This window comes from Rhyacophila brunnea, unplaced genomic scaffold, assembly GCF_057557595.1.
Source record: "Rhyacophila brunnea isolate RB1 unplaced genomic scaffold, BYU_Rbru_1.0 scaffold_10, whole genome shotgun sequence".
NCBI classification, from domain to species: Eukaryota; Metazoa; Arthropoda; class Insecta; order Trichoptera; family Rhyacophilidae; genus Rhyacophila; species Rhyacophila brunnea.
This window is the reverse complement of record NW_028232752.1, coordinates 8,157,804-8,185,085: the sequence shown is the minus strand read 5'-3', so window position 1 is coordinate 8,185,085 and position 27,282 is coordinate 8,157,804. Positions and strand designations below refer to the sequence as shown.

The 27,282-nt window shown below is 33.7% G+C and overlaps 1 protein-coding gene across 1 annotated transcript; it reads left to right on the top strand.

Moving 5' to 3' along the window:
- Fancm (FA complementation group M) lies at positions 1 to 27,033 on the top strand. The gene is made up of 18 exons (XM_085950323.1): positions 1 to 279; positions 594 to 726; positions 1,143 to 1,326; positions 1,858 to 2,123; positions 2,637 to 2,783; positions 2,863 to 2,987; positions 5,036 to 5,279; positions 7,198 to 7,306; positions 11,143 to 11,253; positions 11,713 to 11,902; positions 12,569 to 12,638; positions 12,733 to 12,921; positions 14,843 to 15,029; positions 15,848 to 16,042; positions 18,458 to 20,934; positions 22,949 to 23,157; positions 24,344 to 24,449; positions 24,710 to 27,033. The coding sequence occupies exons 1-18, from the start codon at positions 86 to 88 to the stop codon at positions 24,959 to 24,961; spliced, it is 5,388 nt and encodes a 1,795-aa protein (XP_085806449.1). The 5' UTR covers positions 1 to 85; the 3' UTR covers positions 24,962 to 27,033.
- The last annotated feature ends 249 nt before the right edge of the window (positions 27,034 to 27,282 follow it).

The window sequence follows — 27,282 nt, the reverse complement described above, 5'->3', positions numbered from 1 at the left end:
ACTTTATTCGAGTGTCATCTGTCTGTCAACTGTTTGAAAACATGTCGAAAGAAGTAATTGTGCATATAAACAAGAACAGATGTAAATGATTGAAAGAATGGAAACTAATTGCGATGACATTGAAAGTAATAATGACATATCCAGTTGTATGTTCGATGACTGGATAGACATTGATTCTATTCAGAATGATAATGAAACAAATGGAGATAAAGTTGAAAACAATGCAACTAACTTTAATGATTCTTCTACTAGCTTTAATACATCAAATTTAGATATCAGGTAATTTGATAGTGTTTATTGTTATTGTTATTATACTAACAATGCTTCCAACGCCAATCAAATCATCTATTACGATGTGAAAGAATGTTAGTGATAATTAAATGAAGATATTGAATAGATTATTATCGACAACACAGCTATTAGTAATGTAGTATCAGCTTGTAGTTTTTAATGTTTCCTTGCAAACATTACACCATTATGCCAGATTTTTAATATTATTGTCTATGAACCAGATACATAATGTGCAGTTTATTGTTTATTGTTTTTTGTTAAATTATATTATTATTTACAATGTTTCATTTTTAAATTGACAGTGCCCTTTGTTGTGATGAAGAATTAATAGGATTTGATAAGAACACAGGCTCATCATGGATCTACCCAACAAATTATCCTGTCAGAGATTACCAATACAACATTGTAAAGTCTGCCCTATTCAAAAATACATTGGTATGTACGATTTCTACCCGTATCTATTGTCTTGTATCAGCTCTGTTTGTTAGTAAAATAATATTAATCCAGAGGTTGATTGCAAAGTCAGTTATATTCATCAGTCGCCACTTTTTAAATTATCTTTTTACCAAATTTAAAAATGTTTTCAAAGAGAGCAAATTTCCCATTTTCCTCTTTTAATAACCAAGTTCAACTGTATATCGTGCCTGCGATGGACGAGTGGTAACGTGTCCTCTTATGAAGGCATTAGTCTTGGGTTCAAATTCCGGGTTCGGCAAATTCACATAATTGTATTTCAATGTGTATTTGGATCCAGAACATGACCCTAATAGGTTAAGTGAGTAGCTAACATCTATTTCTAAAAAAAACTTCTCTGTGAGGCATTCAACGTTCACATTGGCTATATTTTACAGGTAAGTTTGCCAACAGGTCTTGGCAAAACCTTCATCGCGGCGGTTGTGATGTTCAATTACTACCGATGGTACCCATTGGGCAAAATCATTTTCACGGCACCAACGAGGCCATTGGTTGCTCAGCAGATTGAGGCGTGCTATAATATAATGGCCATTCCACCGGAGCACACCATCGAAATGACAGGTCTGCACTTGTTATGTTATATTAATTATTATTAGTTTGTGTCAAGAAATGATCGATAGTACGCTGCCGCTGATGTAAATGCACAAATTTTAGATCTTAAACAATCCTTATTGTTTCAAATTATCATTTTTGCTGTGCTAAACGAAACTAAACGTCCTTATTTATCACCATTTTCACTGTTGGGATAACTATCGATTGTAATGGTTTCTTTTTCGAGTGCAAGCATAGATTTTTTTTGTATTGTTTTTTAATGAAAAAAATTGGCACAGAAAGGCGTGTTACCACTTTGGCGGACTTGCTTTGACTGCGTAGATATGCAGAAAATATTGCTGTTAAATTCTATTTAAAAATGGTTCAGCGATATGTAGTTAGCAATATATAAAGATTTAAATATTATCATAATATACTGAGTGTAAAATACACACAATCACCGCTTTAAATTCTTCAATATTTCGATGCAAACTTTTTATATTTCATTCTACCTGTATTTTCAAAATCCCCCTTTTCGTCAATTTGTTGATATTTGTGTAGGGAGTATGCAGACAGCCGCTCGGAAAATAGCATGGAAGCAAAAAAGAGTCTTCTTCGCCACACCTCAAGTCATACAGAATGATTTGGAGTCGGGCTCTTGTCCTGGTGAACTGATCCGATGCCTTGTGATTGACGAGGCTCACAGGGCGAGAGGCCGCCATTCCTACTGCCAAGTCATTGAAACACTCGCCTTGCAGAATCATAGGCTGTTCAGAGTGCTTGCCTTATCTGCCACACCGGGAAGCAAAGTTGAAGATGTCATACATGTGAGAATTTTCAAAATACATATATGATGTTATTCCTAAATAACGAAATACTTATCGATGTTGAAGTTTTACGTCGGTTACCATCCACTAGACAGGCAGAGTGCCACGAGGTGGTATTTAAATTTTGAGGTTAGGTAGTTTAAAATGACAGAAATGATGATTTCTTTATAATTTATTTTTATAAAGAATTACATTTAAAACAACACAATCAAAATTATGTTCTGATCTCGACAAACACGTTGTTAAACTCTTTAAAGAATAGGCTTTGTTTGTTTAGTTGGTGGATAAAGAAAAGAGCTGCACACGGTGTTTGGATTGCTGCCATCTTGATTTTTCAGCCTAAATGGGATTATTGCCATCTACGAATTTCAAGAGAAACTTTTTTTAATTGATTTAATACAACAAATGGGACGTGTATTGATCAAATTAAATCCCAAACTCAATGCAACATCGGATCACTTGCCTTACCGATATATTATCGTGTTTATAACACTAGCAATTTTTGTTTTGCAGGTAGTACGGAGCTTACAAATATCTCATTTAGAACTGCGATCGGAGGGTTGCATAGACGTCGCAATGTACACTCACTCGAGAAGCATTCAAACAATTGTCGTTCCTCTCGGGGACGAATTAACAACCATTAGAGATCACTACATTCAGGTAAGTTATTATGTGTTGATCCATCGAATTAATTTTAACAGTTGCAATCAAAATAATAATAGTTATATCAATTTTTCAGATTCTAGACGTCTACACCCGTAGATTAGTGCAGTATAAAGTGTTAGTTGGTAACATTGGGGGATTATCAAAAGGTAGGATCATAATGCTGTTCAAGGAATTTCAAAATCAAGAAAGATCCGTCAGGTACGGTCACATTTCATGTAATATTATAAAAATGAAAACAATGATTGTTTTATGTAATCGTAATGTGGTGTAATGTAATTAATATTAGAAAATTAATACTATCGACCGAGGATACTTTATTTAAATTTTAATTGATCTAAGTTTGTAAGTGTGTATGTTTAACTAATATATTTTCTTAACCGTTTCGCTGTGGAGCATTTAATTATTATTTAATTACCACATAATTATATCTATTGGCCCCCTAATGAGGGCACAACAACTGAGCCGTCAGCGGTCAATAAGTTAAATCTTAACATTTTGGTGCAATGGTTGATACATTCAGTTTATCGATTATGGATTATATTATGTTGACATTGTTTATTTGTTTTTTTATTTAGTAGGTAGGTATGTTTAGTGACTTTTATCATTACTAATTTTATTAAATTCCCAACACGTTACCTAGATCTATTGAGTACAGTAGAACCGGGTCTAGGACGATTTGGCACCGGACAACTGGACGCCACGGAATTCGAAAATAAATAGACGTTAGGTACTTATAGGTACTTTAAAAGAAAAATATTCAATATTATTATTTATATTTCAATGATTATATAATGATATAATAGTTGGTGAGAATGTAAATATGCAGACGTAAACAATGATTTAATCGTGCATATGTTTAAGTTCCAATGAAAAAAGAGTTTTTTATTTTATGTAAAGCCTTAGGCATGGTAATTCTCAATCCGTGATAAAGAATACATTATGTTAAGAGTAAAATGAATTCAAACTACTAAGTAGTAGATAGAAACTGATTAAAATACTTTGTCTACACGTGTCTACGACAGTGCGGCGTCCAATTGTCCGGAGGCCAGTCGTCCCATTCCCGTAGAACCTCGATATAACAGACTAATGCGGGTGAAGGGGTGTCCGTTAAAGCAGTAATCCCGTTATATAAAAGTAGGTTTTCCGAATGCGTTTTTTTTATTAAGAAAATAAACGGAACAATACAAGGACGGTGAAGCTTCCATAAATGGATTGAAAATATTATGTGCCATATTGCTCACTTATACGAGACACAGACACTCCTAACTCCAACTTTTGTTTGAATTTTAGTTGTTGATTTAACATAAAATTATTTTTTTTCATTTGTCCATAATTTAAGTAGGATTACGACAATGTGTTTGATTGTGATTTACAATTTAAACTTATTGAATGGAATAATAAATGCATCCATTCGCTTGGAGTAAACATATCGTCGTTGAAACTAGAAAAATCAGTAACTCTATTTTGATCGAAAATTTACTTTGAATGCCATCTAGTGGCCATTGTTAATATCTTCCCTTCTTGCAAATGATGTAATTCCAAAAATATTGCAACATTGTTAAGTCGTGTATGATTTAACACCATAACCATATATTTGTATAAGAAACCATAATGTTTTTTGTCTCTCCTGTAAAGTGGCGTTTTTGAAGTTACACAATTTTCTAGTTTCAACAACAATATTACTACTGTGCAGTTGTGTGAATTAGCAGCCAGCGTTGCAAACCTCAGTGCCACGTCAGTCTATGTGCAGGACGGCATTATGACTCGAATTCGAGTGCGAGAGGTATGACGTGATTATCATGTGCAAAACATTGTTTGCATGCGGCGACACTTGGATTTAAACATGTATAATATTAACAGAATGTTTTTAACAATTTTTATATTGTACTGGATATTTTTTCCGTTGTATCCAAAGTCCGTTATATTGAGGTTCTATTGTAATGACAATTTAATGCACTTTCTGAATGTCTTAATTAATACCGAGTATTCAATGTTTCTACTATGGGGCTTAAAAATACTTATAAACTATATTAACGATGTCTACCTGTATTTGTTGTCAGTGTGCACTGGGTCGTATAAAAATAATTCAAATGGAATAGTACAAAACTTAAATCAATTAAAACAAAATTCTTCAATGGTTGATATTTGTTACTAAATTCGAAAGTGTGACAATTATAATGTTTTAAGATGGGTATAGGACAGTACCTCCACAATATTATTAATTGTTTTTACTTATATATTTGCAGGCACCCCCAACACAAATATATAATGCACGATTTTACGATGGTAATAACACTTTATCATGGTCTTGAACTGCTGATCAAACACGGGGCTCGGGTTTTTTTGAATTTCTTCGATGAGCGCAGCGAGAAGGAGTGGGTGGGGAAGGACACACAGTTGCTGTCTTTTCTTGAAAGACTGAGAGACGATTTGGGAACTAACCCATTCTCTTTAAATACTAGCGTTTTGCCTAATGGAACAATTCCAGAGGTAACTATTCAATATAAATATAATTATTAACTTAAAAGTAGTCTTATTTGATGTTCCATAAGTATCGTTTTACCACGTTCTGAATTTGCTGTGTAGAGAAGACACTAAGCTATTTTCTTTCTTCTTTTTGCATTATATCGGCTACCAGTCGTAGGCTATGATTTTTCTAATATTCTCCATGCTTGCTTCTGCGCTGAACAAGAATGGAAAGCTGACTTCAAACCAGCGTCTAAGATTTTTGCCTGGACCTTGCATATTGGAAATCTTCCAACAAGCTAATATCAACAGTAAAGACAATGACAGAAATATGGAAGTCTACAACTTTGCAATGAATTTTAATTTCACTATGTTGGAGATTTATTTAGTTGGTGATTCTATTTTAGGCTATTTACTTGAAGAAATATACAGTAAGTCCTCGACTTACGTGATTAATTCGTACTGAAGATTTTCGTGTAAGTCGAAAAATCGTGCAAGTGGAATAAAACTTAAAATCATGCAATTTTTAAATTATCATGTGTTAGTTTCAAATGATAGGTGAAAATAAAATGGACCTAAATAAGTACATTCATGAAAACATTCCTCCTGTAATCTTCATTTTACAACGTTTTTATTAGCTCGTATTCTTATTTGTCCGGTGGTTGTTTATCCAGTACAAATCTTGCAATCGATTTTTAACTAACTTTCCGACTAGCTGGACATTTGAAACTTTTAGAATATATCAGAACACGATGCCAATGCATTCCTTTTAATAATTTTAGCCATCTTTAAGTAGAATTGAATTCATTTTCAGTTAATTCTGTTTTGTATGAAAAGTTATTTCGGAAGAAATCCGTAATCCAATCCACTATTATTGCTTGCTAAGTGGGTGGTCCTAGCAACTAAATTATTCGTTACTATGGAAATCAAAATGACATTTCAGTATTCTATATTTGTTTGTTTTTTATTTACTTCATATCAAGTACAAGTTTGAGCATATTGAGCATAATAATTCAACAAAAAAATTAAAAATGTTGTATATAACAAGTTCTTTTTATCTTGTAATTATTTATGATTTCTGCTAGACTCTTGATTCGTAGCACCATCTATAACTGCACTGGCAGTCTCACCTGTTACTTTGATGTCACGTAGTTTATTACGACCTTTACATTTTTGAAACCATCCGTGACTTGCAGTGAATGTATGAGCATCAACACTATCATTATTTTTACACTCAAGGTCTTCAAAAAGACTTAGGGCTATACCTCAGTTAAGGCATGGTCTAAAAAGATCGTGGATAGGCGATGCGTGGATTGCGGGTCGCGGGTGCAAATGACGCATGCCGAACGAATTATAATTTGTCATATAAATCCAACATGCGTCCATTTAATGTTCTGTTTATTGTTCTATTAGTAACAATAATAATATATTCATTGACGTGTTTTCTTTTTCAAGTAAACGTTTTTAGTCATCTTTACACGATTTAAGAATTAATACCCCCGTCACCATCATGAAACAAATTGATGTGTTCCCAGCTCAACGTTCTCTCTCCGAATGCCAGCGAGTCCACAATTTCGTCACGCCTATATGTCCTGTCGATCCAAAGACCTCTAGCAGGCTCTTAGACTTCTTAGACAGTCTTAAGACTTTTGCCTGTATTAGCATAAGACTCATTGGAATTTGTTGTTGTTGCATACTATCTTCTATCCATATTATGAAGATTTTTTCCATTTCTTCTATTAATATTCCTCTTTTCTTGGTAATAATTATCATATATTGCATTGATTACATGATTCTAACTATATCGAGTATAATTGTTCTAATCGGAGAATGGCACGTCAAAATACATATTTTTTTAAAATCGTGTAAATATGAATTCACATAAGTCAAGGATTTACTGTATAGTAGTTTATTGTCTATCAATAATAATATTTTGTTTCAGATAACTGAGGAACTTAAATATGGACATCCAAAATTTGACCACTTAAAAAAGACAATTTTAGATCACTTTAACCAAGCCAAAGCGAAGGGACAAGTCACAAAAGCTATCGGTAATAAAAACTTTTGCTAGACTCTTTTTATATTGTTTGGGTGTTATAAAATAATATTCTAAGTTAAAAGTTGTCAAACATAAGGTAACAGAATGAAAATCTAAATTTTACAGTGCTGTTGAATTTCATTGTATACTGATTGTATGTACTGTCTGATAGAACTCTCGTGTTAATTTTTGCATTAGCAAATAGAAACATATAATATTATCTCCTTCTTCGTCGAGACCTCATGACTGAGATTTGGGACTCGTATGATTTGGCCGTCTGATTTGAGCCCACCTTTCTTAGAATCCTGCGGCATGCGGTGCTTGTCAGTGGAAAACGTGGGACATTGTTGATTTGATTCATCCATCTGGAGTGAACTCAACATTCGATCTGGCATCCTCCCTGCAGGGGAATATGACAAAAAATTGGAGAGTCCGACGTAGGTCAACCGAAGAAAGTGTGCCTCGAATCTGGAGTTCGCTTAGTGATGGAATCGTCCATCCACAAGATTATTAAAATCTGCCTTTAGTACTACATTTCAAATGCGTCTAGCCTTGCTTTCTCTCACCTTAACCATCATCGCCTGTATGCGGAGCAGAGGGAGCGATCAATGACGGACTACTCAATTGAAATCCCTCACCCATCCTCAGCATGACTCGCTTATAATAAGCATCATTCAACAACTTCCGCACCTCGGTCATGCGAGATTTATTATCAAAATGTAAGAGGCCTAAAAACTAAAGTAAATACATTTAAAGAGGGTATATTGTGTGCCCGACCATCGATAATTGCTCTAAGCGAAACATGGCTCGACGACACCATATCGGCCAATGAGCTGTTCGGAAGTGAATATTCTGTGCATAGAACAGACCGTCGAAATGGTAGACGAGGTGGGGGCGTTTTGCTGGCAATTAGAAATGGGGTAGCATTATCCACACAAACTTTATATCCAACCAGATCAAATTTAACTGAATATGATTTTGATTTTAATTTGTGTAAAGTTAATTTTAACTTTTGTTCACTGTACTTGGCCGCTGTATACTTCCCTCCCGGCAGCTCAGCGACTACATACAGTGATTTTTTTCACATAATAGAAAATTTGGTACTGCCCAACAAAAAACTAATTATTTTGGGAGATTTTAATTTGTATTCCGCTGGTATAATTGAATCTGATTATACCAGCTTTAATAATTTATTTAATTTAAAACAATTTTCTTCTGTGAAAAATAGTCTCGGTCGGACGCTTGATTTGGTGCTATCTAACGTTTGTTGCACGGTGGTCAGCGCGTGTGATGAGCCTCTCGTTCCTGAAGATGTCTATCATCCCTCTACTTGCACAATTTTATCTTTTAAGCATGTATCGCACAGAAATGATTCGTCGATTCCTCCACTGAATAGGCATAATCCGCAATGGAATTTTTCAAATGGAAATTTTTTAGCGCTGTATAATTCTTTGAGTACTACAGATTGGACCTCTTTATATGAACAAATTGATGTAAACACGGCATTAGCTATTTTTTATAATAAATTTTATAATAGTCTGGACTCCTGTTTCCCTCGCCGGCTCGTTCATCTACCGAAGTACTCATATCCTAAGTGGTTTACGCCAGAAATTATTTATAATCTAAGGTCAAAGGCATATTATCATGCACTGTGGAAAAAACATAGACGGACTGCAGATTATAGTAAATTTTCCTGTCTTAGAAACTCATTGAAGTGTGACATCTCTTCGGCTCACAAATCATATCTAACGTCGATTGGTCGAAATATTGTCTCAGATCCTAATTGTTTTTGGAAATATATTCATTCGCTTAGTTCCAGTAGTACTACAAAAGACAATGCCATGATGACGTTGAATAATGATCCTATAGAGAACCATGTTATATCTGATGCATTTGCTAAGCATTTTGAATCACTTTATAGCTCAATAGAACCGCTACTTGACCCCGATTCTGCTGGTCCTTCGTCTGCAACGCAAGATATTCAAATCTCAGCTTTTGACGAGAAAGATATGGAATATGGGTTTTCAAATTTGTCTCCCAAAAGTTCATTTGGTCCAGATGGCTTGCCACCTTATGTGGTTAAGGGCTGTTACGAACATATATCCTTTCCGCTTAAACATATATTTAATTTAATCATAGCATCCAGCACTTTTCCTGATGCATGGAAAATAACCCGCCTAAGGCCGCTTCATAAAAAGGGATCTAGATCAGAGATCTCTAACTATAGGCCAATAGCAGTTCTTTCGGCTCCATGTAAATTATTTGAATCGATATTACATATAAACATCAACCGTCAAATAGACTCTCGCCTCTCCGATTCGCAGCATGGTTTTCGACTTAGGCGGTCCACAGTAACAAATCTTATAGTGTATAATAATTTTATTTCAAATTCTATGGATAAGTCAATTCAAGTTGATTCTGTGTACACAGATATTTCCAAGGCATTTGATCGTGTTGATCACGATATTTTATTACAAAAGCTTTGTACATTTAGCGCGTCATATAGTATAATATGTTTTTTTGCTTCTTATTTGAAAAATCGCCGTCAATTTGTTGATTACCATGGGAATGAATCGCGGATTTTTAGAACAAACTCTGGTGTTCCTCAAGGTTCAAATCTTGGCCCAATTTTGTTTTTAATATTTTTTGATATTGTCAAAGTTATAACCAATTCTTCTTGTTTGCTATTCGCAGATGATCTTAAACTTTTTCGAACTATTGAAACCCCATTATGCTGTGCGATGTTGCAGTCTGACCTAGATGCTATCTCGCAATGGTCTATCTTAAATAAACTTGAATTCGCTACCTCCAAATGTAATATTATTTCATTCAATCGTTCAAGGCACACCTTATTGTTCCCATACACATTGTCTGGTATAATATTGAGTAGGGTAACGGAGATAAAAGATTTGGGAGTATTGTATGATACAAAGTTCACTTTCAATCAGCATATTCTTAACATCAGTACTAGATCTAGCAAAATGCTTGGTTTTGTTATGAGGGTTTCAAAATCATTCGAAAACGTCCGAGTGCTACGTACATTATACGTATCATTTGTGTTGAGTATTCTTGAATATGCCAGCATTATTTGGAGTCCTAATAGGTTCATGCACACAATTAAGCTGGATCGAGTCCACAATAGATTTCTTAGATTTCTCTACTTAAGAACATACGGGTTCTTTCCTTATGATAATGACAATAAAATGAATTTCCCGACTCGTTTTCTTCTGGGTATGCTATCAATGCAATCCCTGTCTACCCGAAGAGTGATTGTTCTTTTAAAGCATTTCTTTTTACTTCTTCGTGGGTTCATTTACAATCCGCATATACTGGCAAATATTAATTTTCATGTTCCCACCAATATCACTCGCAGCTCCACGGTCTTCAAGATACCTCGTCGCAGGACAGATGTTATGTTTCATGATGCTGTGTATCGTGCAATTAGCTTATTTGATGGCACCATAAAGGTTGATTTGTTTTTTATTAATTATATAATGTTTGTAGACGTTTTAAATAGGATAAATTTATAATTGTATATATTATCATATTTCTTTAATATTTACACATGCTGTCTTTTCCACTTTCTTGTCATATTAGTTGTTATTTGTAATTAAGATATTTTTATATATTTGTATGTATTATGTATTATGGCGCATTGGCCAAAAGCTGTAATGCCGTAATACTCTTTTTTATAAATAAATAAATAAATAAATAAATAAATAAATATAGATACAAATTGGAAAGATAAGAGATCGCATTTTAGTCACTTTGTCATATTTTATCCTACATAGCTTACTATGTAAATTTGACAGTACTTGAATAATAAAATTGGTGTGAAATTCTTTGCAGTATTCTGTGAATACCGTGAGAGCGTTAACTTGGTGCACTGCCTTTTGTTACAATGCCGTCCTATGATACAACCGTACATGTTTGTCGGACAGGGTCAAGTCTCTACTTCAGGTAACCAAACACATTATTTAATGTCATAGTTCATATTGGTTAGTAATTTTGTACCGACCGTCATAATAATATATATTAAATAAGATTGATATGACACGTCGGAGGGGTTGAATATTAATAATGCGTTACTGAGAGTGACGAGTGAGTTTGAGGGTGTGCTTCCATAGTACCCCCCTCGTAGTGAAATGCTTTCACGATCAGTAAAGATAAATGATGCACTTTCCAGCTATTGTAATATTATATCGGCTCATAAATAGCTGGATATGTCCTGAAATTTACAGTAATTTGAACATGGGAGATTTGTAGTTTTAGTATATTAATAGATAGAGAAATTATCATGTGGACGCCGGGAGTTATTGCCCCTTTAACATATTTAACTAAATTCTTGACAATCCAAAAATTGTACAAGTGCATTGTTTAAATCGGCATTCGATTGATTAATACGATTGATTATTTAAGGTGGATTTAAGCAGAATGCAAAGCCATTTACGCAAAAGCAGCAACTCCGAGTTATGAAGCTGTTCCGGGAAGGATCTTGTAATGTCCTCGTGTCCACTTGTGTGGGTGAAGAGGGGTTGGATGTCGGAAATGTGGATCTCATCATCTGCTTTGATATATCTAACAAATCTCCAATTCGATTGGTTCAACGGTTCGGATGCATATTTTTTTATCATCGTTTTATAAATATACTGAAATTAATTCATATTAATTATTGTCTATTGAGTAGTATGTATGATTAATATGTATAATTATATACGCTAGCAGGAATATTATAATTATTGTGGACATTGATATGTGATTCTAAAATATACTCAATGATTGGCAATGTAATTAAAATCAGCTTCGTGTTAGCGTCTGCAATCGACGAGTGGTAATGTATCTGTGGGTCTAGAGTTCGAATCCTGTGTCTGGAAAATTCATATGTTGCTTATCAATGTGTGTTTCAGAGCATGGACCTAATAGGTCGAGCAAGTAGCTAACATCTGTTACGAAATCTCTTCATTAGGCGGACAAGATTAACATAGGATTGCTTAGCCAATAAAAACGGTACTGCAGTCTGGAATGCTTCTTTAAAAACTGATGAATCAAATCGTTTTTGAAAACTAATTGACGAATCGGCATACAATCATAATGATTTATTCAGTAGGTACCGATACCTTCTTCGCTGGTAATGAATTTCCCGGTTAATCAATTTTTGATTAGAAATTAAATTTAAATACTTTTCTAAAATACATCACTTAACTTGATTGTTATAAAAAATAAGGAAGTTTATTGCCATTAACAGAGTTTTTCATTGGGTTTTTTTACTTTATAGGTGTGGTCGAACAGGTCGAGAAAGGGGAGGTCAGGTCGTTATCCTAGTCACCGAGGGACGTGAACACCAGGTTAGACTTGATCATATTTTCTACCCTATTGTAAAATTATATCCTATTCGATTACATTTGGTCAATTAAAATGTTTATTATAATTGACTTTCAGACACTTCGAGATTGCATTACTCAAAGGGATTCTCTCAACAAACGTGTGTTGCAAAGCAGGGAACTAGTCAAAAATTTATTCCAAGCTTGCCCGCGTATGTTTCCCGGCAATGTGACTCCGGTGTGTCAGAAGATGTTCATCACTGTTGAACAGAAGAAGGTCACCGAAAAGCCTCAAAAACCTCACAAAGTAAGCAATACAATATTGGAAACCATTTTAATGGATATATGTACAAATTGCAATCAAGTTAATTCAACAGATACAATTTTAAAATTTCTTTGTCATAAAAAGATTTAACTACTTGCAGACTGGCTAGAATGGACATAATTTTATCTCGCTTCATCATTATTGCGGAAATATAAGGGTTGCAAAATAAGAATATGTTTGTATATAATATATGAAGGACAGGCGGAAAGAATGATGATTGTCCACATAAATCGTAAAATGAGTTAATGCTGCCATCTTTTGGAGAGTTTTGTAAGCTATTAAATGGCATACTATTATGGCATTAATAAAAATCATTGGCCGAACGCTGACCTCAGAAAGAAAACAGTCAAATTCAGAAGAAAGATCTTTGTCACAAGCATTTGACGAAGATTATTTTTACAAATTTTTTCTTAGCTCGTATTCTTATTTGTCCGGTGGTTCTTTGTCCGGTACAAATCTTGCAATCGATTTTTAACTAACTTCCTGACTAGCTAGACATTTGAAACTTTTAGAATATATCAGAACACGATGCCAATGCATTTTTTAAATATTTTTAGCCATCTTTAAGTAGAATTGAATACATTTTCAGTTGATTCTGTTTTGTATGAAAAGTTTTTTCGACACCATTATTAGTTGCTAGTGGTCACAATGTGACCAAATGTCAAAAGTGTGTCAAAATGACATTTCAGTATTATTTCTATCAAGTACAAATTTTTTGATCGTTTAAGCTAGTCAAGTCAAGTTTATATGATTCAACAGAAAATTTAAAAACATATATAAAAAGTTCTTTTTATCTTGTAATTATTATATATTTATTTTTCTTTCCAAAACTGCATATTTAACTAGAGTGAATTGTGATTGTAATTAATATTAAACTGACATGTAAGATAACTTTTAAATTTGAGCTTAAAACACAATCACTGCTAACCTATCTAATGGCCAACGACTCCATACGCGCCAGTCGCGGTGTTAGCACAAAATGAGTTAATAAGAAAATAATATAACAAAATTTTTTTACTTTATTTCAAAACTGAATTAATGTGACAATCCCGCGACTGGGTCAAATACACAAGTAAATTTTTCAATCGATATGTCCGCTTGAATTCGGTGCATGGACGCAGTGGGTTAACTGAATGTCTAAGAAATGATCCTCATTAAAAAGTTTAGACACCAGTTTGGAGTGGAAACGGTGCTTCATCTTTTTTTTAGTGTTTCACTCCTTACGGTCTTATAATAATGACGGAGCGAGACAGTGGTACACCCCAAACAATCGACAAATAGAAAGATGTTTCTATTTGTGAAAAGAAAATGGAGATTATTGCAAAATTTCCTTGAAATCCAATGTTTTTGTGGGAAATTTTGGGAAAATTAGGGATTGCATTACTGGTGTTTCAAAACCGGTATCCGAGTATTTTTCAATGTCGAAATACTTTATTGAAAGTAAAATAAAATGTATTAATTAACATAAAAGGTTTAACAGGACAAACATCAGCATCTCTACCGTGACTTACCTTTATCTATTTTTAAAGGTATATTATGTGTACCTATTTAGATATCAATAAAATATGAATATTTTAAAGAGATTTTTATATCTATATTTATTGGTGGATACTTCTGTTTATTGAATAATATATTTCACGAATACCAGTATTCAATAGGAAATACCGAAATACTGATATTGGTATTTTCATTTGGTATTGCAATCCCTAAACTAGACCCTGTTCTCATTTATGCATATTGTTAATTTAGTGTATTCAATTTATTTTTCAAATTTCTAAGACCTTTATATCTCCCTTTTCCTTTCGCACACAGATTCGTTCATCAAACGGGAATATTTGAATCAATTTTTTTGAAATGAACATAACGCTACCTAGTGATTCATAAATAATTACTTTATTTTTAGGCTCAAAGCAAAATTCGTGATATGCTAGTAAGAAAATCTAGTTTCGATGACAATTTTCAACTGAATCAGGAAATTCCATCTGCTAGTTCACACCTGTCGAAGTCGGAATATCATACAATGTATCCGGAAGGAATGCCTGATTTTAAGTTTTTCGACAAAGTATCCGAGTGCTGGAATATGTCAAAAGGTAAAAATCTCTTAATTGAATTATTTTTTATTCAAAACTGAAAAATGTTGGACCAAGTGGGATTTGAAGATAAATGTCTTGGTGGTTCTAAACACGAAGCTAGTGACTCTAGCAGTGGCGAAGGGTGGAGGTAGGCTGTTAAAATTCGCTATAAATAGTGCACACTAAACTTTTTTAGTCATATGTATTTGTTTTTATTGAACTAAGACTACAATTTACAGATGGTGTTAGTTAGTTTTTAAAAATAAATTAAACCATGCCTAAACAAAACCATAATAGTTTTGGTCTAATTTGGGCAATACGACAAAATTGTGCACACTTTTTCATTCATAGTTATTCGTTTTCGTTGGATTAAAAATACATATTACACATATTGTTGGTTATTTTTTTTAATTCATTAAGCCCTGACTAAACCAAACTAAAATAAATATTCTATTTATAAAATATTCACAGTTATGTATGATTTAATTGCATAATTTTAGATATTTTGTAGATAGACATGTATTTTTTTACTATTATCTATTATGGCTTGGTTTCTCAGGGTTTAATTGAATTTTAAAAACTAACCAACACTATCTGTAAATTGTAGTCTTATTTCAATGAAAACAAATATGCATGTCTGAAAAAGTTTAATGTGCACTGTTTATGGCGGATCTTAACAGCCTACCTCCACCCTTCGCCACTGGACTCTAGTACAAACATGGCGCCACTGTAGAATAATTCCAGTGTATCATATTTTGTTGCTATGAATGTTTTACAGATTTAAAAAAATATATTATGAATTAATTTAGCCAAAGTTAAACATAATTTTTTCTTAGATACATTTTCGAAGAGCACGGAAGTTGAACCAGAATTGAAATCTTCACTGGTCTTGTCGGAATGGACCGAGTGGCAAAGGAAACTACAATATACCGTCAAGACACATCATTCTAAGGACAGTGAAATATTTAGTGACTTGCTGCAATTTGCCGACAAGAAGCGTTTTGACATCCCTTCAAACACACAAAACCCATGTGAGGAAGAATGAATTCAATAATTTTCTCTATGATAAAATTATATTTTTCTTTTTTTCTGTAAGTTAATGTCTATTATGCCGGGTACTCATTCGCGAGCCGTAATTGTTACCGTTGCAAATACAGTAACCAGTATGGACACCAAATAATTAGTTTGCACCTAGAGTTGGTTACAGTATCTGGAACGGTTACAGTTACAGCTCGCTAATTAGTACCCGGCTTTAGAATTCATTTGAATTTAAAGTAGGTAATGAAGTTAGTTCGGTTACTCAATCAATTTTAAAAGGACTGCCTTATACGTTTTGCAATATAGAGATAGTGGGCTTTGAAGTTTTCACTTTCCCTCCCAAAGGAACATGGATCTATATTTTTGGCACGTATTAGCAATCTTTGACAACTCATTCTTTTAACGTACGATCTACAAATTAAAAACATGGTCCAAATAATGTTATCATGTTAATTCTTCTGTATTTTAATTATGAATAAATTCACGTATGGATGCTGGTACATATGGCATATTAGAATTTTGGGTAATAATGAGTTATGCTGATGGCAATTCAAAAAAGATATTTTCTCCATGCAATAAGATAAAAATGGGGTGACCACAATATTCCTAATATAATATGTATGTCTTTCAGAGGGGTGTTTCATTACAGTTAACCTATGAGAAATCTCCATTGATTTTATAATGTTCCGATTAATAAACTCGAAGATATTATGTGTCTCTAAAACATGGCTTATTGATTAATTAAGTTAGCAGTTAGCGATTCCGTTTCGCAAAATGATAATATAAAATTTTACATGTTGATTTATTAGTCGATAGTAGACGTGCGATGTTCATGTACGATTGATTAAAACTGTATAAGTCAAAGGCTGCTCGTTAATCAGTCGTACTGTCAAATTATAAAAAAATGGAAAGGTGTAAAATAGTAATAGTTTCGTTTGAATGATAATAGTAAAAGAAGTTTATTAATTGTAATGCACAATTATTAAACATGGAGTGCCAACTAATTCAATCAATAAAACATGAAATATTTAGTACTATTAATCTCACAGCGTATGAGATTCAGCTTTCTGCCAACTTAACCCTCTATAAAGAATGCTTTATAAATCATTTATCTACCTCAAATAAAATGTCATTTGTAAACTCGTTGAAATATTAAATTATATTTTTGGGCGCCTTGAAAGATGTGTATTTACAAATTAAATATAACAGTATAAAAATAAGAACACAGCTAATCGTTAAAAGTGTTATTTAATTACACACAACCAATTTACATTGAAATTTAAAATGATACGGAAACATATACAAATTTTAATACAAATTTGAGAAGCGTTCACTTGGTACGGTACATTAGAGTATTAATTCTTTTAAGATGGTAATAATTACTTAGCTTTGTTTAAAGTGTGATGGCTGGAATCTGCCGCCTTGTCTTCTACCTTCCGTCCGAAGGAAAGAAGCGTCATCCTGCGTTGAAACTGTCTCTATTATGTTAAACAAGCACGTCCGATCTGTACTGAATCTAATCTTGGAGTGAAATCTTCTGGGCGGAAATAAGTTATTTGTTGACATGACGCTTTCATAAAGGCGGGAAGAAACCCCATTGGTTCATTTTTAACCGTCATTGTTTTAGAAACAAGGTTGACACATACTTTTAACAAGGTTGTGCCAAATTTATTGTTAATTAAATTAACATTATTTATTTAAATCTGCGTTTGAAATGTAGACATGTCACGTGAAATGTAACATGACAGTACATCGTCTTCTACACACATGTGCATGACTGACTCATGATGTTATCACTAAAAAGATACATTTCCATTCAGTGGACATCATTCGTAAACACTTTTAAAACAGGGGCGAGTCAGAGCGTCTCCATGAACCTTTTCGAGGAGAAATTTTGTTCTTGACTCAAATGACTTAATCAATTAAAACAAGACGTGAAGTGTAGTTGATACGAAGACTTGTATTCGTTTCCCATGGCTAGTCAATAGCTATTTCAGTTGTAACACCGTGATCAAGACTACAAAAATGAATGATTTGTCTCTTTTTATATAATATATTACTCACAGAAAAAGACCCACTCAAGCAACCATTCAAGAATAATACCTACTATTACTTATATTATTATTATTATATATTACTTATACCCTTTAACTTCCACAGCGCCAATATATTGGCCCAACGTACCTCTGCAAAAGCTTTCATAGGCCGATTTATCGGCCCATAACTTTGAAATCAAATTTATATATACTTTTTTATCATCTGTAGGTTTTGTCTAATTAAAAATAAATACTTGAGCTCCGTTGTAGGTGTGACGTATTTTATGACCGTTACAAGTATTTACATGAAACAGTACATATTACATGAAAAAATAATATTTTTGTAAAATATGGCTTGTTTGTTCTTTTCAGTTTTATCTTCTCAATTGACTCAGAGAATTCCCGTTTTTAAGCCGACATCTCGCGCTTCCCCGGCCAAGAAAAAAGGAAAAGCGTCAAATCAAAATCAGATCAAAAAGAAAAACTTTGATATCAGGGATCTGTTCATGAAACAGTCTCAGTCGAATAACAAAGAAGAAACGGCGTTTAAAGCAAAACTCAAAGAAACTTTGGAAGACTGTGGAATACATAACGATGATAAAGACACGTTGGATGCGATTTTGCAAAAAGATCATATCCCATCTACTCTTGTGGATTTAATGGTGGAATTAAATATTCAAAAATGTAATGAAGTTAAACATTCTTTTTCTAAATACCATTTAAATTTATGTAATCAAAGAATAATCAAATGCGACAGCTATATTAAAGAAAATAATAAAATATCTTCTATGCTTCTCTCGAATTGGGATCTACCGAAAAACGTATGTATTGATAAAATATCCTTTGAGGATATTGATCTTGAAACATTTCTTACGCCTACCAGTGCTCAAATTTTGGAAGAGTTAGACTTGATTATTCCTACTTCGAGTTTACCACAATCGTTTTCATTTAAGGATTTTAATAATGATCGTAAAAAGAGTCAAAACAATCCGAAGGAAACCGTTTTAGAAATAGCTGAAAATGGAATATATGAGATTGATTTGGGCGGCATAGATGATATATTTATTGATTCGCCGATATCAGTAAAAGAAATTTCACCAGTTAAAAATAATTGCAACATGACGAGTCTAGATAAAACACAAACTGAAGCATTTAGCGGCTGTGATGCTGGTTATAAAAGGTCACTCAATTCTGCTTTTGAAAAAAATGGTGACAATGAACTCGATTTAGTGGGTACTGATAATAATAATTTTATTGATTCGCCGATATCAGTAAAAGAAATGTCGCCAGTTAAAAATAATTTCAACATAAGGATTCCTGATAAAATGCAAATTGAAGACTGTGATGCAGGTCATAAAAGTTCACTCAATTCTGCTTTTAATAAAAACGATGACAATGAACCCGATTTAGTGGCTATTGATGATATTTTTAATGAATCTCCTCTTTCTCTTCCTATGGAAAAAGTTTCTTCTGTTAAAAAAGATCAATTATTTAGAAACTCATCACAGAATATAGAATTAAATAGAATTAATATAAATTCTCAAGCCGTTTCAAATAAAACAAATCACGTTTTGGATTTTTTCGGACTAACAAGTGTCGATGATGTCTTCGCCGATGAAGATTCCATGGATATATTTAGTGAGACTTTAGAATCGGAAACACAAATCGCAAATTTGTTGTCTGAGAAACGTGGTGAAGATGTTCACAGTACCCCTTCGAAATCTCCGATTTTGTGTTCACAGAAAGTTAACAATAAAAGTTATTTGAAATTGGCGCAGAGTTTTGTCGAACGACAAACATGTTCTACTCCAATTCATGCGAATACAAGCCACAATGGAAAAAGTATCAATGGGGGAAATATTGAAAATACTCACAACGATGATGTTATTGTAGATGTATTTAATCAATCGTATGATGACATGATCGTATTAGATGACGATATAAATAATCACGTAGACAGTAAGAAGAATATCGAATTAAATGATCAGGTAACGCAAAGTAAAAGCAGAAGAAATGATGATTCTAGTTTTCTAAGTGTTACTCAAATTATTAATCTAATTGACAGAGATTGCGTCAGAGACGATAAAGATTGTAATGATTTGAAACGGATGGAAGATAGTATTACATTGGATGACAGTGACTGTAGTAACAAATCGGCAAAATCACAAGTTGTAAAAAAGAAACCTGTAAAAAACCATGTCACGCTTAACGGAAAATTAAGTATGACTATATTGGAGACGTCAGAGAGCTCTGACGGGGACGAAGATGTCTTTATCGATACGAAGCGAATTAATTCAGCAGAAAATAAATGTAACACATCAAATCAACGGAATACTTCACCGTTAAAAATACGTGTGACTGATTGCGAAAATAGTATCGGAGTTAAGAGAAAATTGAGCCCAGTGTCTTACAGTGAATTATCACCGTTTTTTAATAAGCTACCTAAGTTCAATAATAATATGCAAAATGGAAAATTATCTCCAAAGAACAAACTGTCTTTAAAAGAGAAACTGAATTCCCGAAACGTAACTACGCCGTTGAAAGTTTTGGATAATTGTCGAAGCGATGACGCCTCTTCGAGCAGGTTTCCATTCAGGCAAAACAAGCAGGAATCTGAAATAAATGTGAGCAATTGTACGCAGAGTCTTATCAGTCAGTTGCAGACTTTCTCTAAATGTTCCTCACCTGGATGGCTGCATAAGAGGAGTAGAAACAATAATCTACCGCAGAGTGCACATTTTTCGAAGAATAAACCTTCGGAATCCGACACCGACAGTGATTTTGCGGATAAATCGTTTGATAAAAGACACAAACTGAAGAATGCATCTGCCAAAGCTAGGGTGAAAAAGGTTAGTTCTTTGTTGATTGTATTTAAAAATTCATGTACATAGTACGAGGGTTGTCCAAAAATTAAAGACCTTTATTTTAAAAATCAGGAAAATTTTATTTTTACAAAAAAAGCATACGAAACTTTAGGTACATATCCCCACTATTTTTTGACGTAGTCTCTGTTACGATCGATGCACTTGGTGAGCCGTGGTACTAAATTCTCGATTCCCTAGCGGAACTCCGGCCCCGCTGACCTCAAAAATGTTCTCATCTCTTCCTCCACGTCCTCGTTGGTCGTTTTCCGGCCTAATGTTGCTTCGGGTGAAGAGAAAGAAGAAAATAACTCGGCGCCAGGTAGGGGCTATGAGCAGGATGACGGAGGACATCCCATTTGAATGAGTCCAAAAGCTTCAAACAGACCTAAGTGCTTTTCACACGATTTTCTTTGTGAGCTTCCGTCAGCATTTTGGGCACCTAACGAGCACACCTTTGTATACCCCAATTTTCCCCTCAAAATTGTTTGTATGGTAGACTTGCTGACGTTTGGGATCAAAATTGCGAGCTCACGGACTGTCAGACGGAAATCGTCACGAACTTTATTATTGATTTTCTTCAATAAAATGTCACCAGTTGAGGACCTCCTTCCTCTCCCCTCCTCATCATGAATACTCGTTCTACCACTCGAAAACTCAGTACACCACTTACCATAATTGGATGTGAGACGTCGATGGATTTCAACAGGGTGTACTCCCTCCTGGTTGAGAAACCGAATGATTGAATGCACCTCGCAATCGGTGGGATTCGACAGCGTAGCGTCCATCTCAAGCGGACACAAAGGTCATACTGAAGCAGCTACCGAGCTGGCTCACCACTTGTTCTAGAGAGGGAAGTCTACGCTACACACCAGTGCTGCTGTCTTTTGAGAAATAACATCTGCGTTGCCTAAAATGAATAAAAGTCTTTAATTCTTGGACAACGTATTTTCTCTTTGTAGTTAATTTTTCGAAAAATTCATATTAAAATATGGTGGTTCGTGGGACAGGAATTTTAAACTACAATGAAACCCTGATTTTATGTTATTGAAGGGACTGACAAAATACGTAAATAAATGGTATTGAGATTAAAAAAAATTAAAATATTCTCATTAAAAAAATCTTACAAATTGGTTTAGTTTAGAGCATTTTGCGTCAACGTGTTTTTCCACCATTTCGAGAATGTTCTGTTTCTCTTGAACCGACAATGTTTTTCGGGGCTGAAATATTTGAATGGTTTTAGACAAAAAAAATACAATGCAGCAAAATCTTATACAGTTGTATTATGTATGGTTTTGGACATTGCAGACATGTCTATAAATAGAAATCTGGACATGTCGCGAGCCTAATACTACAAGGTTCTAAGTGTTCGTCCTTGAAAAAACAAAACAATTAAGTAGTATTCTAAGCTGCCTCATTGTTACTTTTGTTTCTCCAAGGACAAACACTTAGAACCTTGTAGTTCTCCACTCGCGATGTGTCTAGAATTAATTTTAATGATCTAACATGATAATGAATGAGTTCAAATAAATTGGATTTTTAATTTTAATACATAATCTGTTTGGATATTTCATACATAAATTCTTTTCTTTTGACCATGACCGATCCTAATAGGATCATAATATTATCTGCATCCACAGAGAAATACGAGAAATGGATGTTAACCAATTGCTCAACCTATTAGGTCCATACTCTGACTCAAAACACAAATTGAAAAACAATATGTGTATTTGCCAGATCCAGGATTCTAACCTGGGACCCACGACTCTGTAAGTCGGCGCTTAAGCCGCTCTGAGCAACCGAGAATTAAATGTACTAAAATGAAAGACAACTGCGAAACTTAACATAGATAGCAGGTAAATGTGAATTATGGGCACATAAAATCGGGGTTTCACTGTATAATGTGATTTTGTGTTATTATCAAGAGTTTTTACCCTGATTGATACCCTTTCGATCGGTACATACCAATTCATATTGAAAATACATTTTATTTTGTCGACAGAAAAGAAAAAAGAAACCAATGTCAGACTTTATTGATTATGAGGCTGTCTTGTCGGATGATTCATATGAACGGACTAGCGGGGAATACGAACATGATTCGCAAAACAGCACCGGACAAGATACGAGTTTGATTGAATTTCTATGCGACGAAGAGCATGTCGAAGCCGATGAACATGTCGATATGCAAGCTAAATATCTACAGTCAGTAAAGTAAGTTTTGTTTTGTCTTTTTTAACATATTTTTCTTCTTTTTTTATTATTATTATTTGTTTCTTTATTAAACAACAAAACAGGCCGTGAAACCCAATAATAGTGGTATAACTCCCATGCTTGAGGAATTTACATATTAGATTATGTGAATATATTTTGACCTCACTGGGAATCGAACCCAGATTTCCGGGATGGAAGGCCAGCGCACTGCACCACGAGAGCCGCGGCGATATAGTCGTTGACTGCCTTAAGTAGATCAGGCTCAACAAAGTGTATATAGATCTCATGATTGTAATGGTGTCACAAGATAATTTCCTCGCAGATGTCAAAGATTTTGTGTATGATTTTATACTTGACGCCAACTTAATCGGAGGTATTCAAGAGACAATCAATAGACTGTCTATAGACTTGGCACAAATATTTTTTGTAATTGATATGTTCCTGAGGGTTACATGTAAGTTGTACGTAAAACATTTCACCGTGAGCTTTCTTATCGGAAAGAGATGACCATATTATACCATACTGTCTCCAATTTTATTAGATTCAATATGAACATTAATTCAATTTTTATAGCTGATTTTGGCAAATTCATGAATTCAAGAATGAAAACCTAACCTAACCTAACAAATAATCCAGTATATCGGCTATTTTCAAAACTTGTTTGCTGCTGGCTTCCTGTAAAGTGTGAACCGACAAGAACCGTGTTTTATTTAGACATGAATTTTATGTCAGTACTATACGACCACGATGGCCGCGCGGCTTAAGTGTCGGCCTACAGCGTCGTGGGTCTGGCAAGTACACATATTGTTTTTCAATTTGTGTATGAGTCAGAGTATGGACCTAATAGGTTGAGCAAGTGGCTGACATCCATTTCTGGTAATATCAAAATCTGTTAATACAAACCTCCACCCAGTGGAGGTCCATATGATATTCTTAGGATCGGACATGGTCGTGGATACGACCCAAAAAAGTAGGACGGTCTTTAATACACGGCCATATATTTCCGATACAAAATTTCACGGTGAAGTATACGGGGCGAACTGCATACGTAAAAGTTTCCGAACACGGTTCCTGAGGTGTTTCAAATTGTGTGTTATATAACAATAATGCTACATTCTTAAATTTTGTGTATTATTCATTGAATAAAACAAAGTGTTTATTGTTTTGTCATTGTTATTATTTTTAGGAGTCCAGTGAAAGCTGCCGGCAAATTTAAAATACCGCAGCTACCCAAGTTTAACGGTAATATTTACTCCCAAGTTGATCCCGATGAGAATCAGTCATATGAATTGGTAAGTAGTAATGTATGTTATGATGAAACATAATATACCAAATTAAGCAAATGACAATCATTGTTACACTTGCTTCCAATTGTCTCATTTTTTTCGAAATAATAAAAAAAAACATTTACGGATCATTAGGCATATAGACACTTAGTAATAAAATAATTTTAGTCTCTTAGTGTTTTCTATTAACAAATAAAATCTCCTGAAACATGTCTACTTCGTCAAATGAAGTGATACTATAAAACAATTATTCTGATTATTTTTAGGACTCATTTTGTGTGGACGTTGACGAGGGTTTGACCCAGCGCCTAGACATGTCGGAACTCGAAAGAGCTGAAGCCATTCTCAGAAAAAGAAAATCAAGAAGAAAACCTAAGAAAACTAAAGATTTCAGTCCGCCTAAGACGATTGTGAATGTAAACCCCGCAGATGATAGTCCTATTAGAATGAAGAAGAGAAAGCGACCCAATTTGCAAATAGACACCGAATCTAGTACAGATGACGATATATTTAGTTGAGTTAGGTAAACAAATGTTATATTAGGTGTTTACAATAAAAGAATATACATAGTGTGTTTGGATCACTGCGGATTGACCCCACCAGAATTATTTTAACCAAATTAAAAATCAATACATAAAATATTCTTAAAAAGTTATCTTAAATATAAAACTATCCAAGTAAATACCCTCAATTTCCTGGGGCAAACCTATTTTTTCATAATGTTGTAAAAAATTCCAGGTACATAAAGCAGTTGACCCACTTGAGTCAGATAAGCATGTCTCCATCACCTAAAAGCGCTAATGGGCAAGTTTTTTTCAGATGGAAATTTGCAAATGTTTACCCAAAATAATGTTGACAATTTAATAAAGAATCCATTTTCATATTTAAATGCACAAGGAAAATTAGAAATAATGAAAAAAATAATTACAAGATGAAATGAACTTTTTATATACGTCTTTAAATTTTCTGTTGAATCATATACCTAAACTTGACTTGACTAGCTTAAACGATCAAAAAAATTTGTACTTGATAGAAATAATACTGAAATGTCATTTTGACATTCATATTGATTTCCATAGTAACGCACGTGTATATTAATAATTAAGTTGCTAGGACCATCCGCTTAGCAAACAATAATGGTGTCGAAATAACTTTTCATACAAAACAGAATTAAAATAAAATGAATTCAATTTTTCTTAAAGATGGCTAAAAGTATTAAAAAAATGCATTGGCATTGTGTTCTGATATATTCTAAACGTTTCAAATGTCTAGCTAGTCGGGAAGTTAGTTAAAAATCGATTGCAAGATTTGTACCGGATAAAGAACCACCGGACAAATAAGAATACGAGCTAAGAAAAATGTTGTAAAAATGTTAAAAGGAGTGTTGTTTGTATTTTACTTTTAACTCTGGCCCCACCTGTTCTTGTGACCATGAGCTGCCACTGATATTGTGTAAGATTTCGGTATATTCTTCTCTATTTATACATGGTGTATCAGAAAAATTCTCATAATGCTATGTGAAAGGAAGACAATATGCAAATAGTTTATATAAGTAATATGTTGAGCAGCCTTCTATTTTTTAAATGTCTAGATTCTTTTGATGTGTTTAGGGGTCATCCTTTTATGACGTTACACCCTAAGTGGAGGGAGGGGGTTTGATATAAGTGGTGATTTGTGATAAAAGTGTTTCCCCCCAAGGTTATGAAAAATGTCACAAAACCAACCAAGTATTAATTCATTTTTTATGAAAATATTCTGTAAGACCATTATTCTGAAATATATTAAGCTCAGTAATTTAGATGCGGTAAAAGTTTTATGACAAAGTGTGATGATGGAGGGAGGTTAAAAAACAGTGAAAATCATTTGTGTCAAATTTTGTACGTTGTAGAAAATAACATACGAAATACAGTCGAACTCGGTTATTACGATCACAGACATAGCAAGATCTCGGATGTAATGAGGAAACATTCATTGATATTTTATTTTATGATTTTCTCCATACATTTATTCACTTTTATAACGAGCTACTTATCGGATATACCGAGCAAAATCTTTCTTAAAACCGTTAATGTGTCGATCGTTAAAAAACATTTTCGACCCTAAGCAATAAAATCCGAATGTAGACCGATTCCGCCGGGATTGGATTACGTTTATGACACTAGTTAAGTGTCTAAGCACCTAATTGGTGTTTTCGCCGACAATATTGAAAAAGTATCCAATAATATGGTTGAAATTTCATATAAAAATCCAAGCTGAAGTCAGTAGGTACCTACTAGCGTTTATTAGAATAAACAACTTCTTTTGTAGTTTATGAATGCCATGCTTGTTTCGGGGATTTTTATGATTGTTTTCAGATATTTTATGTTCTATGCTTAAATAGAATGTGGCGCGAAAAATGTTATATAACGAGTAATGCTTTTAACGAGCAAATTCAGTCGGTCTCATCTTCCTCGTAATAACCGAGTTTGACTGTAAAACATTGTGAACAGATGCAGAATGTACTGTTTTCGTCCAGTTGTTTTTATGTCAATTTTCAAGTTTTGTTACTTATTTATATCGTGATGTGTCATATTTATTATATTTTACAATGAACAATTATTCTAATTATTATAGTTAACAACCTGTTTGATCCTTTTTCTATATCCTGATAAACATACTTCATTATTTGAAGGCCATCGCAATTTTGGTTTATGTTATTAAATAAATAATAATTCGATATTGAATATAGATGATTTTCAAAAAACTCTAATGTCTGCATGAAGATGATAAATATTGTTTTGAAAATATACATGATAAAGAAGATGCGAAAGTCGCTCGTGTCTTGATGGTACCTACATAC

What these genes read in the sequence shown, in the direction of transcription:
- Fancm (XM_085950323.1), top strand. Translation starts at nt 86, where the DNA reads ATGATTGAAAGAATGGAAACTAATTGCGATGACATTGAAAGTAATAAT. An exon ending in GTGCTGGAATATGTCAAAAG is followed by an intron (nt 15,030 to 15,847) that starts GTAAAAATCTCT and finishes ATTTTTTCTTAG; the next exon opens with ATACATTTTCGAAGAGCACG. An exon ending in CCAAAGCTAGGGTGAAAAAG is followed by an intron (nt 20,935 to 22,948) that starts GTTAGTTCTTTG and finishes TTTTGTCGACAG; the next exon opens with AAAAGAAAAAAGAAACCAAT.